Source organism: Amblyraja radiata, chromosome 5 (genome assembly GCF_010909765.2).
Source record: "Amblyraja radiata isolate CabotCenter1 chromosome 5, sAmbRad1.1.pri, whole genome shotgun sequence".
NCBI classification, from domain to species: domain Eukaryota; kingdom Metazoa; phylum Chordata; class Chondrichthyes; order Rajiformes; family Rajidae; genus Amblyraja; species Amblyraja radiata.
In genome coordinates this window covers 41108417-41123552 of record NC_045960.1, presented here as the reverse complement: position 1 = coordinate 41123552, position 15136 = coordinate 41108417, and the positions used below count along the sequence as shown (strand labels likewise).

The 15136-nt window shown below is 41.1% G+C and overlaps 1 protein-coding gene across 4 annotated transcripts in view; it reads right to left on the bottom strand.

Annotated features, from left to right (window-relative positions):
* Positions 1–15136, bottom strand: part of epha7 (EPH receptor A7) — a 255858-nt gene that overhangs the window by 53807 nt on the left and 186915 nt on the right. For all 4 annotated transcript variants that reach the window (XM_033021065.1, XM_033021066.1, XM_033021067.1 and 1 more), the window contains exon 6: positions 2524–2648. In XM_033021065.1, coding sequence (XP_032876956.1) covers positions 2524–2648 — 125 coding nt within the window. The remainder of the gene's footprint in view (positions 1–2523; positions 2649–15136) is intronic.

The window sequence follows — 15136 nt, the reverse complement described above, 5'->3', positions numbered from 1 at the left end:
CAGCAGTAATTCATTTTTATCACTTTATCTGCACAGCAAAACAAGCTTCAAAGTGAATGTTTTCCACTTAGCATTGAGAAGTCATTTACTGCTTTGGAGTGTGTGTGATCAGTGTTTTGCAGCCCAGTGAATTAGTCTCTGGGGCTTTGTTTTGGTATATTGAGAACCACCTGTGATTTTAATCTGATTAGTTAACGTCAATGTTTGGGGCCACAGTTACGTTATACTGATGCTGCCCCATCAGTTACTATATTATGACTATGACTTGTTTTCCATCATAATGGACATCAGGCTGCACGCTATTCAGAGCTGGAGATTTTCTGCTGTCATGTTGATTATCGACAATGTTTCTATTAGAAGCTCAGGCCAAAATACAGTACAGAGTACAGCCAACACATTGCATGTTCTCAATAAGACAATGGGTGAATTCCCAGATAACACTGAATTAATCAGTGACATTGTGGCATTAATCATTCTTTGTAGCAGACAGCAGTCACATTTATTCTGCATTAACATATCAACAGCCAGCTGCTCATCTTTTTTTGTGTTCTCTGTGTAATATTGGAGTGCACGGAGATGGCCGGGAGGATCAAATTAAGAAATGGGAGTGTAATTTTAAATAAATGCCACATATTGTGGCATTTCTAAAGAGAAAGAGTAGAAATCTGAGTGGGTATAAAGCATGCAAATCTCAGTGTCTGCATGCAATAGGGCCAAATCAGGATTACAGATTAACCTGAAAGAATCCAGCTTTGCAGCAAGACATGGAACTTTGTTACTATTAGATTATTAAGAAAAAATAAATGATGGGTGTGTCATATTACTTTTTTCTTGGCTGTGATTAAAACCAAAAGTGATTTTTTTTCAAAATTCAGACACACTGAGGTATTGTCATAAGGTCATAAGGAATTAGGTCATTTGACCCATCAAGTCTAATCTGCCAGTCATCATGGCTGATTTATCTCTCCCTCCAAACCCCATTCTCCGGCCTTCTCCCCATTACCTCTGACACCTGTACTAATCAATAATCTATCTATCTCTGACTTGGCCTCCACAGCCTTCCGTGGCAAAGAATTCCACAGATTCACCATCCTCAGACTAAAGAGATTTCACCTCATCTCCTTCCTAACAGAACGTCCCATTGCCTAATATTTCAAGAGTTTATTTGGTTCCCAGTTTATAACATTTTCCCCACTTATTTTTACCTGAATCAAAACTTCCTTTGTTCCAAACTTTTCATTGATTTTATGAAGGTCAGCCAAACATGCTATTCTCTAGGAATATCTATCACTTTCCAGTTTTCATATCTGAGGTTACAGACAAACCCAACTGGAAGACAGTCAGAACCTTATTCCCATGATTGAAAAATAAATACTTGAGGCATAAACTTAAGGTGAGAAGGGCAAAGTTTGAAAGAGCTGAGTGGGTCAAGTTGATTTAAGGTGCTGAGTGCCTGGAATGTGCTGACGGGGGCGGAAGCCGAGTCAGATACAATAGCAGCATTTAAGAGACTTAAATTTAAGTCCCCCCCTGCAGTTGTGGATGGAGCCCTCATCCTTGTTTCTTCTGCGTGCCGTAGTTCTACTCTCGGTGCCCCACCTCCCCCCACTCCACCAAATGGAACAAGTCCCCTGCTCCTCACCTTTCATCCACTAACCTCTGCACCCAATACATAATTTTCTGTCATTTCCACCACCTGTAACGTCATACTACTACCAGTCACACCTTTCCGAGACTAGACTTTACCATTTTCCACAGAGACCAGTCTCCACAAATCCTTGGTTCTCTCATCCCTTCCCAACCAACGTGCTCCCTCCCCTGGTGCTTTCCTGTGCAACCACAGGAGATGTAAACACCTATCACAACACCTTTTCTCTCAGTGCCACCCAGGGGATTCGAGATCCCCTTCCAATCTTTGGGGATTGGAAACCGATTTTCCCCTTAACATAGAAAATAGGTGTAGGCCATTCGGCCTTTTGAACCGGCACCGCCATTCAAAATCAGTACGCCGCTCCGGCTTTTTCCCAATATCCCTTGATTCCCTTAGCCCTAAGAGCTAAAACTCTCTCTTAAAAACTACTGGATGAAGCTAATATTGTGACTGAGTTCAGCTATGTTGCACAGCTCAGAAATCAGATACAGAACCATCTTTGGTGCTTAAATGGTTCAGCCACTGCCTTCACGGGCACCATTTCAATTTGCAGGAGATGCGTATACTGGCAAGGCCAACATTTATTGCCCATCTCTACACTTGGTGGGGAAGATGGTAGTGAAGCACCCTCTTGAATCATCGTAGCCTCTCTGGAGAATATACTCCCACAGTACACAATGACAATGATGGTGACATGATTTTGTCTCCAGCGTGAGATATAGGTTTCTAGTCAAAGGCAACCTGAAAGAGATACTGTTTTCTGAACAAAATTAAGGCATTGTTTAGTTGAAAGTAGACTTAAATGTTTTGATTTGTGGGATCAGTAGAGGGCGGATGCAGGTATATACATGCTCGTGCCATGCAGTTCTCACCTTTTCATAGTACTTGATTTCATATTCTGTGATGACTCCATTGGGATGTTCCGGTTCCTTCCAGGAGAGATTGACAATCCTCTGCTGCACTCTATCCTTCATTACACCGCTAACCTGTGAGGGAGCTGTTTGGACAAGTAATGTCAATAAGCATTAGACAAACTCCCTCCAAGACTGAAATCAAATGTCAAAACCAATCAGTCACATATCTCTGCAGTTTCATTAAAACATTTCCGATTATTTTCATTTGAGATCTTATAAATATTCAAATCGGAGCTCGTTAATGTTTATAGCCATAATATAAATTTAAATTAAAGTGCAAATACAGGAAGATGCGTTCATTCAGTATAACGCAAAAATAACAATGATTTGTTTTGAGAGGAAATTATGTAAATTTATTTAAATTTAGTCAGCAAAAATACCTGAAGATTATTGTTATAGTAAAGAGAGGGAAGGTTTTTTTTTCTTTCTGCACAAATAAATCTGCATCTCAGAAGTAAGTGCCCAACAGCTATTTGTCTTTTTTGCTCATACTAATAATACTTTACTAACTTTCTAAAACAATAATAACTATAATGAAACATCCATTGCTGGCGACTAATGTGCACCAAAGCCACTTATTCTTCAGATGCATGCCATTCAAACTGGAGTTTCTAACAGCAACCTGCAAGTGCAGTTCATCCTAGTTTGGAGATGGAGACATTTACTTTAGGTCAGAGGCTTGCATAGCCTGCAGAGGAAGGGGTAATCATCATCTCCCCCCGAAAGTCGCAGCAGGAATTGGGAAACTGCATGGAATTTCAGATCCATCAAAATTTTTCACCAAGTATGTTAGAACAGCGGAATTTTTTTTAAACAGTAAACCTTCCCAAAATTGCATTTTGTCCTTCAAATCAAAATTTATCTCGGTACTGGCAGTAAAATCATACATCAACCTTCTTGCAATTATGCAAGAATTGCAATAATACAATTATTTCAATAAATAAAATTAGATATTGTACTAATTAAAAAACAAATTATGCGCTGGGTTATACCAGATGTTTATAGTGAATTAATTATAACGAAATGCTGTTAAATTAAAGCTGGCAAAGTGTATTGTAAATTGTTCTCATGTTCAGTTGCAATACCATTCAAAGAGTTGCATTTGACGCAATGTGCCCAAAGAAGAATAGAGAAAAGGTAGAAAAATAAAGTTAATAAAATTATCTTTCTTCCAAAATAGCAAATATTTGCCTATATGGGAACAATGTTCATTGTGATATATTAATCTACAGAATAAATAGTTTAATATTACCCTGTTATTCAAGATCTAGGTTTCTATGTGAACTTTGTCCATTGCTTGTACATTCTGCCCAAGTTAAAGGGCAGCGTACACCACATACAAGGTCATCTTTAATCAATTCTGATAGATGTAAATTTAACAATAAAATAAAATCCCATGGCAATACTAGATGTTCCTCGTGGAACATGCTTTGAGAAGAACTGGAATAGACATAATTTAAGAGGTTTCCTGCTGCAATATAAATCAAAAACCCTTTCCCCTGCTGGAGTAGGCCTCTCTTATAGGTTTTGGTTCGAGTCCCTTGAACTCACTTTACAATGAAAAGATAGACAGACTCTGTCACGTGTGTAACAATAAAAAGCACACTTTGATACTATTTCATAACAATGCCTTGGGGGCGGTGAGCATTAAGATTCACTTCTCACCAGTTATTTGATGCTGATGTTTTAATTTTCTCTCTCTTTAGTTTTCATTGAAGTAAACAATAACCATCTGCTTCAGTTATAAAACTCTTATCCCACGGGCAGGCGAGGTTTGAAATCACTCCGGGATTACTTCATATACTCCCCAACACTCTCCCACCATCCACTGCCTTCATCTCTCCTGGGACTGCATCATCCACAATGCCTGCTCATTTAATCTCCATTGCTGCAACCACTGTCATCCATTTTTTGGTGACAGCTGCCAATTTTCTCCCAAAGATTTATGACCTGCCGACCCATTATGCATTTTAAGTTCATTTCCTCTGCCGTGGGCGAGGTGGCAATGACAGAGACTCCTTGCTGTAATTGAAATGCTTGCCGCTGACTACTTATTCACTTGTTCACATCAATTACAGAGCTGTTAACACAGGCAGCCAGAAGTAAAGTGAAAATAAACCCAAAGAGAACTCATTGTTGACTTGACAATTTAACACCAATTAATTTAAGCGTTTCCCTCATCAGAAAATCCAAAAGAATCGCATTAGCAACCCTTTTGGGTTTCATAGGGTATGAGAAACAGCTTGGCAATAGGCCTGTAGGGTCAGTTCAGTACACTTGTAAACTGGAACACTAAATAGAGATTGGCATAGCACCCACCGCATGCGAGAAAATAGTTTTATCGTCTGGCCGCTAATTGATGTGAGGAAGTAATTGTCTTCAGAGTGAGTGGTAAAACAGCAAGGAACTATTGGCCACTGACACTCCAAAGCTCTGGCTTGTGAAGACAAGATGAAAAGATTCACCTTGTTTCTAAAATGACAGACTCAAGTCCATGAAAATAAAACAAATTCTAACTGGTCTCCAAAACATGAAAGGTTTGAATGCAGAGAGACACAAAAGATTACTAATGAGGATATGAAAGGGCAGTATCATCCTTGACTGTTTGATCACTATAATAGCTGCAGTGAGAGGGGAGAAAGACAGCAGCTCCCATTTTTTGTATCAGATCAGAGAATTTGTCTAGAATCATTTTTGATCATGTTGTGTATAAAATGATTTATTTGCCTCTGTTGAAGATAGGGTGGTTTTGGTATAGCCTAGTGAAGATTCCTTTGGGATTTTACACAGACACCAAGATTGAAAATGACCTCAGTATTTCTCTTTGCTTTCTAAATTTAAGTTTGCTTCTTATATTTTGTTAAAGAGTTCAGCATTCTACATTAGGGATCTCTTGGCTCAGTTCTTATTACGACAATTGTCATCATTATCATTACATGAAGTCTAAGCAAAATCATAGCTGTAAACAAAAATTGCAAAACTAATGACAACTTTTAAATGTTGTATTGATTTATATATAAATGGCTTGAATATGATTATCCAGGATGCCATCACCATAAACCTGCTGTTCAGGCAGTATTCAAATCTACAGTAGCATATGCTTTCAACATGGAAAATTATGTCAAGGTCCTTTTGGGAGGTGCTGACAAACAAAATTTGATACTCAGCTTCAAATGGAGATATCAGGTCAAATAAACACGTTTATTCAGCGTAGGTTTTCAAGATTTTCAAGAGGAATAGATTGGGTAAACGCACATAGTCTCTTGTCCAGAGTAGGGGAAATCGAGAACCAGAGGGCATATGTGTAAGGTGAAGGGGGAAAGATTTTATAGGAATCTGAGGTGTAACATTTTCACACAAATGGTGTTGGGATCATGGAGTATTGAAGGAGGTTAATGAGGTTGGGACTATCACAATGTTTAAAAAGCAATTAAACAGGTACATAGATAGGACAGATTTAGAGGGATATGGGCCAAACGCAGGCAAGTGGGGCTAGTGTAGATGGGACATGTTGGTCAGTGTAGGCAAGTTGGGCCGAAGGGTCTGTTTCCATACTGTAAAACTCTATGACTCTTTAAAAGCATCTTAAACATGGAGATAGAAAGACATGGTTTATGTAACAGTTTCAGAGTTTAGAGGCTAAAGACTTTGCCAAAGATAATCCAATTAAAATCATGGATACTCAAGATGCCAATGTTGGGAGTGTGTTGCAATCTAGATATTTTCTTTTCATTTATCTTTGTGAAGGACAGAAAGCCAGCAATCTATATTTAGTAGATTTTACCTGTTACATCCATGCCTCTGATGCATCTGCAGAGATCATAAATCTTTACAAATAATAAACCAGAATCCTAGAATGCATCCGTAAATACAAAGAACTAAACCTGACAATGTTGATCATGGGTTTCTATGCCCTAAGCTAGAATAAACCACTTAGCATATTTTAAATATGCCACCGTAAGCAAGTTATTTTGCATGCATTTAAATCAGTACTTTAGCCATCATTTTAACATTTTAAGAGATTCGACAGGAATCAGTCGAGCAGAGAAACACATTGACAGGTAACTGAGCAAATCATTGTAGCAGAAAATGGCTTAATTGTTATGCTTGTCCTAAACCACCCATCCCCACAAAAGCCTCTACTACTGTACCGAGACCTTGGAAATTGCATTGGCGACCCAGGGCTCTCTATTAAAGGTTAATAAATTAAGGAAATGCCCTCTGCCTGGGGTCAGGCAGGAATACATTATTAATAGGCCACCCATGGGATTCACAATATTGCCTGATTTCACTGTGAACCCTGTTATAGCACAGACCTTGCCAGATAAACCAATTGCTGATTAGATGTCAACTTGTTGCAATATGCCTCATCCAGATATGTGTATAGTACAATCTTAGCGTGCTAAAGCTGTCCATGCTGCGATAAAGGTTTTCAATTGGGCATTCCCAGCACGAGAAACATTCTCATTGAGAGCCCTAATTGGAAAAATGCGAGTCCTAAGTACCTAATGTTTTGTAAATTTCAATGAGCATTCAGAAAATACCACCAGAGCGCTCGTAATTTCTCTCAGCAGTAGCAGGAGGTGGCACGGTGTCCCAGAGGTAAAGTTGCTGCCTTACAGCACCAGAGACCCAGGTTCGATACTGACTACGGGTGCGGCCTGTATGGAGTTTGTATATTCTACCCTGTGATCGTGTGGGTTTTGTCCTGGTGCCCCAGTTTCCACTCACATTCCAAAGACGTGCAGATTTATAGGTTAATTGGCCTCTGGGGGTGGCATAGTAGTGCCGCGGCAGACTTGTTGCCTTACAGTGCCAAAGACCCGGGTTTGATCCTGACTATGGGTGCTGCCTGTATGGAGTTTTTACGTTCCCCCTGTGACTGTGTGGGTTTTGTCCTGGTGCTCCGGTTTCCTCCCATTTTCCAATGACGTTCAGATTTGTAGGTAAATTGGCTTCTGTAAATTGTCTTCAGTGTATAGGACAGAACTAGTGCACGGGTGATCATTGGTCGGTGCGGACTCATTAGGCTGAAGGGCCAGTTTCCATGGTGTAGCTCTAAACTAAACTAAGTAGTCCTTATGAAGTTCCACTCCATACTGGAAGCTCCCAGATAGAAAACTATGACTTAAAAGCAAAAGTCAAATTTTCATACAATTTCATCTGTAAGAATCACCCAGCAGTACAATAATCAAAATTTGATTCATGTCTTGGTTGAGCTTTTTGAGCTGGAATGAATGGGAAAATGAAAGACTTGTATTTCTGCAACACTTCATCATGCCCCTCCAAAATGTCTCAAAGAGCTTGACAAGCAATGAATTACTTTCAAAGTGTAATCGTTGGTTTAGGTGAATCAGGGTGAAGTGTTGGTGTTTATAGGTCAGTCATTATTGCAGCAATACTATAGAATTTTGCAATGATAAATTAAGCACGTTATACAAGATTAAAACATATTGGTCAAAATGTGACTTTTGTATACTGTATCAGTGCTGAATACATCTTCTAGCAGAGGCTCATCTTGCCCAACACGAGCAAAAAAAAAATATCACATGTTTGATTCCAGTATGGAAATTGATCACGTTTTATAAATGTGAACATTAAAATAGATGTATAGACTAGGGATTAAATCAGTTGCTGTTGAGTTAAACTTCCTGAAAGGAGCACAAATCGCCAATTGAAAATCAAATGACAGTCAATACAATTTATATTACAATTTAGCACAACTGGAATTTCAAATCCATGGCATAACCTGATTTTTGTGCTGCTCCAAGCAACCTCTTCATTTTACAATTACCTCACTTGTACTTGTGCAGATGATAATAAACTAAACTTGACTTGAAGTTTGGTCAATTCTGTGTGCTTGAAGTGAGTCTGTAAGTTCATCAGCTTCATCATTCAAATGTTCTCTAGATTGGCCTCAGATCTTCTGAAACTGCACTGGTCAACTTTAGGTTTCAGTCACTAACTCTTAACACTGATAGTTAGTAATTCTAATCTTTTTCACATGTCCATAATCTTAAATGTTTGTGGGACTTCACAAGATTACAAAAGCAAAATACTGTGTTGGGCAGAAATGTGAAATAAAGACACGTAATGCTGGAAATACCTACCAAGGCAAATTGAATCTATGAAGAGAAACAGAGTTAAACCTTCGTCACTATTCCAATGAATTGTTATTTATCAGAGATGTTGAAGTAATTTCTCTGTTGCTCTGATTATTTCTAATGCATTTCTGTTTCATAGTTAGATATGTGTTCATTGATGTGCTAATACAAGATAGTGCATAATTATTTTTCTTAGTACTCAGGGGGTGGCGGATATATGGAACGAGCTACCAGAGGAAGTAGTTGAGACAGGTACTATAACAGCTTTTAAAATACATTTGGACAGGCACATGGATAGGAAAAAGGTGGAGGGATATAGGCCAAACACTATAATGTTATAATGCATTATTAGTAACCACATTTTTAGATTTACCAAAATCAGAAACTGTTTAAAATAGCAATCACACTAATGTTAATTCAATGAAATAAAGGAATTTCTGTGGGCAGAATAATATTTCAATTCCTGGAACAAAGTATGCAAATGGTTAACTTCAGCCCTTTTCAATAAATTGTTTTAAACAATAAAATAGTCTGCTCTGTTTAAAAACGGGTAATGTGATTCAATGGTCTTGTCACTTTTTAGGTTCAGACTGAAATGGAATTGAATGTAATGTGAGTAACACAAATCTTATGTTACACAGTTGTTGTGCTGTTCTTTATCTAACTAAATCTGAGAACTCAGAATGAACTAAAAAAAACTCTCAGCTTTTAACTGGTTATTTCTCTTGAAGCCATGACTTCTGATGACTCATGTCATCTACTTTTAGGTTTTGCCTTAGGTTATCCGTCTCAGTGGAAAACAAGCGTCCCTATTCTCCTGCTCTTTGTTGAGCGGAATATCAGGATAAACATTGAGTATATAAATAATACTAATCTCCAAGGTTCTTGTTAGTTAGACTGGGAAATAGGGGTAACTGATACGCAAATTCCGGCTACAATAAAATTGTAAAGCTGCAAAAAAAATATGCAAAGTGGACAAAATTCCAAATTTAAACTCTGCTATCAAATGTGTAACAGAGCAGAATCCACATCTACTTTAAATGAATTCTATGGCCATTCATAGTCATGCAGCAGAGAAATGGGCCCTTCTCCATGGCAACCAATATGCCCCACCTAAACTAGTCCAATTTGCCCACATTTGGCCCACTAACCTTCTCCTATCCATGTACCTGTCCAAATGTCTTTTCAATGTTGTTATTGTACATGCCTCAACTACTTCCTCTGGCACCATGTTCCATATAGCCCTCTTTGTGAAAAAGTTGCCCCTCAGGATCCCATTATATGTTTTTCCCCTCTCACCTGAAACCTATGCCCAATTGTTCTTGATTCTCTGTGTACTTATCCGACTTCCTTTATGTGCCTCTATAAGATCACACCTTGCATTCCAAGGAATAAAGTCCTAGCCAGCCTATAGCTCATGCCCTTGAGTGACATCTCTGCATTCCATCCAGTTTAATGGTATCTTTCCTTTAGCATTCATTCATCATTCATCATCGTTGAAAAAATTAGCGATGCAGCTGTGCTGATTTCCGGCGGGAATGGTGACGGACGCACCACACATCTGTCCTCCAGTTCCTGCGGACTTCTGCCGCTGGAAGTATAGGATTTTGGGGTGTGTGCTTTATCATCATTATGCTTTATGACAGTGATCGCAACTTCTACGGAGGTGTGGATGGCCGTTGGCTCACTAGAAGCTCATCCGCCCTTTGACAGGTCTTGTTTTTGGTCCTGCTGGGGGTCCACAGCCCCCTCACCTGGCAAACCAGGTGGGGGAGACAATTTAGTCGCCGACTATCCGACCATGGAGCAGGTAGCACGGGATTACATGGTACCCGTGGCGGGGGGGACTCCCCCCAACCTAACCCGAGTCCTTAGCAGGTTGACCAAAACCGAACACAATATTTAGTATAGCCTCACCAATATCTTGGACAACTGTAACAGGGTGTCCTAATTTCTATACTCAATTGCCTAACTTTGAAGACCAGCATGCCAAAAGCCTTCTATGCCACCCTATCTATCTGCGACTCAATTTCGAGGGAACTATGTACATGTAATCCCAGATCTTGCTGTTCTACAACATTCCCCAGGGCTCTATAGTTCACTGTGAATGTCCTGCCCTGGTTTGACTTCCAGTAATGCAAATCTTCACACTTATTTGAATTACAACAATTTGCCATTCTTCAGCCCACTTGCCCAGCTGACCAAGATACTGCTGGTTTTTTGATAAGCATCTTCACTATCTATGATATCACCCACTTTAGTGTTGGCTGCAAGCCTACTAACCATGCCTTGTACACACTCATCCAAATTGTTGATATAAACCACAAATAGCAATGGGGGCAGCACACCCCCTGAAACACACCAGTAGTCACAGTTCTCCAGTCTGACAAACACCTTTAGCCTCCATGAAGCCAATTCTGTATCCAGTTTGCTAGTTCTCCCTGGATCCCATGCAATCTAACCTTCTAAAGCAGCCTACCATGTGGAACCTTATCAAAGGCCTTGCTGGCATCCCTATAGATAACATCCATGGCCCTGCCCTCGTCAACCTCCCAGGCAATAGTATAGTTGCTGCCTTACAGCGCCAGAGACCCGGGTTCAATCCTGACTACGGGTTTGGTCTTATGGAGTTTGTACATTCTCCATGCATAGGTTTTCTCTGGGTGCTCTGGTTTCCTCCCATATTCCAAAGATGTGCAGATTTGTAGGTTGATTGGTTTCAGTAAATTGTCTCTTGGGTGTTGGATAGAACTAGTGTTTGTGGGTGATCACTGGTCAGCATGAACTCGGTGGGGCAGAAGGTACTGGAGCCTGAAGACTGCAATGGCCAGGTTCAGGAATAGCTACTTCCCCACAGCCATCATGCTATTAAACTTGGCTCGGACAAAACTCTGAACATTAATAGCCCATTATCTATTTATTTGCACTTTATTAGTTTATTTATTCATGTGTGTATATATTTCTATAATGGTATATGGACACACTGATCTGTTCTGTATTCATGCCTACTATGTTCTGGAATTTCATTGTCCTATCAGGGACACATGACAATAAACTCTCTTGAACTCTTGAAAAGGTCCGGTTTTCATACTATCTCGAAACTAAAAAATCATGCTGACTCTCCGTAATTAACCTGCCTTTCCAAATTGTATATCTCTTATCCCTCAGAATAGAGGCTACCTTCCCTCTACTCTCAATCGAGTTGAAGGGTCCTGAACCGAAACTTCAACCCTTCATTTACCTTGCACAGATGCTACCTGACCTGCTGTGTTCCTCCTGCAGATTTTTCGTTCGTCCCCAAGAAGATCTCTTATCCCTCGGAATTCCCTCCATTGCCCTTCCTACCACAAGATTTTAAGCTTATTTGTCAATAGTTCTCAAGATTTTCTTTGGAGCTAATACAGATTTTCTTTGGATTTCTTCTTATACAGAGACCAGACATTGTGACCCCAGCGAACTTGGTGTCATCTGTAAACTTCCTGACCAATTTGTCTATGTTTACATCCAAGACATTTATATATATCATTCTAAAAGTTGTGGTTTGCTCCATCTGAATGGATAATACAATTCCCATTTAAGCTGTACCAAGTCACATCAGTTAAATTGGTGAGTCAATCTTTTGGGAATGAGTCAAATAATTCAAGGAGGAGGAGCCATCTTGGGGAACAGCTGCTAACCAGCAGCCGTCCGTTTAATTCATTTTTTTTTGAAGTTTTTAGTAAGTCTTGTTCTTCGTCTGTTGGAGAAATGGACTTCTTAATGTGGGGGGAAGGGGGTAATTATACTTCTAGGTCCCTACCTGGTCGGTGAGGCAGCTTTTTCTCCGGACTGCCCCGTCGACCCATCCTCGTGGCCTACCAGCGGGCGTGGAGCGCCGTTTCCTGGCGGGGACCGCCCAGCACCTCGGCTTCGTTGGCGGCACAGCGCTGTAGCGCTATCGCGGAGCGGGCAATGCCTTGCCTGGGTCGCCGCGCTGGATCGAGGCGCTGGAGCTCCGGTGAGCTGTGACCGCCGAGATCAACACCTCCGGGCTGCCGGTCTGCGGAGCGAAGCGGGCGGCGCCGACTCTAACATCGGGAGCCTGGGAGCTCCAACCCGGCGCGGCCTTGTCGGCTTCGGAAGCCGCGGTCCCCAGCTAGGAAGCGGCCGTTCCATGTGGCCCAGCCGCTGTGAGGACTCTCCCGACGCCGGGGCAACACCACCCGGCCAGAACAGCCAGGAACATCGGGCCTCCGTAGAGGCAATAGCGGTGGCCTCAATAGGCCTGACTTTGGGTGAACTGGAGATGGGGACTGGACATTGTGCCTTCCCCCACAGTGGTATCCACTGTGGGGGGATGATTTTTTTGTGTATAAGTTAATATGTTAGTCTGTGTCCAAGATGGCTGTCGGAAGGGAGAGTGGACGCTGGCGCGCTTTAGCTGCCGCTGCTCTCTCTTCACATTGTGTTCACATTGTGTTTTTTGATTTTTTGTCTTTGGAGCGATTTCTGTCTTTAATTTGTGTTGTGGTGATGTCCTTATTATTTATTTTACTCCGACTATATGTTTTTTTTCTCTTCTGTTAATTTCTGTAAGGTGTCCCTGAGACTTTGAAAGGCGCCCGAAAATAAAATGTATTATTATTATATTATTATTATTAAATAATCTTTGCAACTCAGACTACATGAGAATAGTAATGAAGTATGTTTCTTGTGCAAAGCCAGGTGACAGAATCTACAAAGGGATTCATTATTCTGCCTCTGGCCTGTGTCTTCATGGTTCTCTGCTACTTAGTTTATGTTGCAAGGTATTAATCAAATTCTCAGCAGTTGAACAAACCACCTTTCAGAAGTAGCAACAGCCGGAAAATGAAGGTTTTCCAATCAGTGGCTGTATACACAGACCAGCCATTCCAACACACTGAAAAAATGCACGTTTTGTTCCCTCCAGTCAGCAGTGGATCAGTGAGCTGGATAATAACATTTTGGAAGATGATGGGGTATTCCATTGCTAAACATCAAGAAATCGTTTCTACATAATGATGACAAGACTTTAGCTTTGAGATTTGTTGCAATATCTGGTTGAATGATAAGGGATGGCCGGGTGTGAACCACTGGCTTGTATTCAGTAAGCTACTTGTGTCAAACAGTGAAAAACAAAGAGCCCATTGCTACCCATAGGGTTATGGGGAGAAGGAAGGAAAATGGGATTAGGTGGCAGAGATCAGCCATGATTGAATGATGGAGTAGACTCGATGGAAAATAGAAAAATCGAGGTTGAGTTGCCCACCCAACTTCCATTATTCGGTACCATACTTCACCTTACTTTCCTATCAGATATGCACCAATTGTCTGAAGAAGGGTCTCGATCCAAAATGTCACCTATTCCTTCACTCCATAGATGCTGCCTCACCCACTGAGTTTCTCCAGCTTTTTTGTCTACCTTCCTATCAGATTCCGTCATCTGCAGCTCCTTGTTGCCTCCACTGATCACCTCCCAGTCTCTGCTGCCTTTCCACCCTTCAACCTCAGTTGGATCCACTTATCACTTGCCATTACTGATCCCCCCCCCCCCTCTTTGTACTGGCTACCTTCCCTCTACTCTCAATCGAGTTGAACGGTCCTGACCCGAAACATCAACCCTTCATTTACCTTGCACAGATGCTACCTGACCTGCTGTGTTCCTCCTGCAGATTTTTCGTTCGTCCCCAAGAAGATCTGTCAGACTGTCATGCACAATTAATCACTACTTGTTCATTGCAATGCAAATGAGATGACAATACCATGTGACCTGCACATAAAACTACCTTTCACATTTTAGTTTAATTTTAGAAACAAAGAACTGCAGATGCTAGTTTATACCAAAGATAGAAACAAGTGCTGGAGTAACGGGTGGCGCAGTGGTAGAGTTGCTTCCTTACAGGGAATGCAGTACCAGAGACCCGGGTTCGATCCTGACTACGGGTGCTGTCTGTACGGAGTTGGTACGTTCTCCTCGTGACCGCGTGGGTTTTATCCGAGATCTTCAGATTCGTCCCACACTCCAAAGACATACAGATTTGTCGGTTAATTGGCTTGGTAAATGTAAAAATTGTCCCTAGTGTGTGTAGGATAGTGTTAATGTACGGGAATTGCTGGTCAGCACAGACCCGGTAGGCCGCAGGGCTTGCTTCCGCGCTGTATATATCGAAACTAAACTAAACTCAATGGATAAGGCAGCATTTCAGGAGGAAAAGGATGGGATGAGCTTTCGGGCCAGGACCATTCTTCAGATCCGCCTGAAGGGTCACGGCCCAAAACGTCACACATCCTTTTTCTCCCGAGATGCTGGCTGACCTACTGATTTATGCCAGCACTTTGTGTCCATCTTTAGTTTAGGTTAGCATAGTTTAGTTTAATGACCTGCGAAGAGACTGTCCCTGCATCTGGAGGTGTGCATTTTCACACAAGTTTGTACCACTTGCCTGATGGGAGAGGGAAGGAGAAGA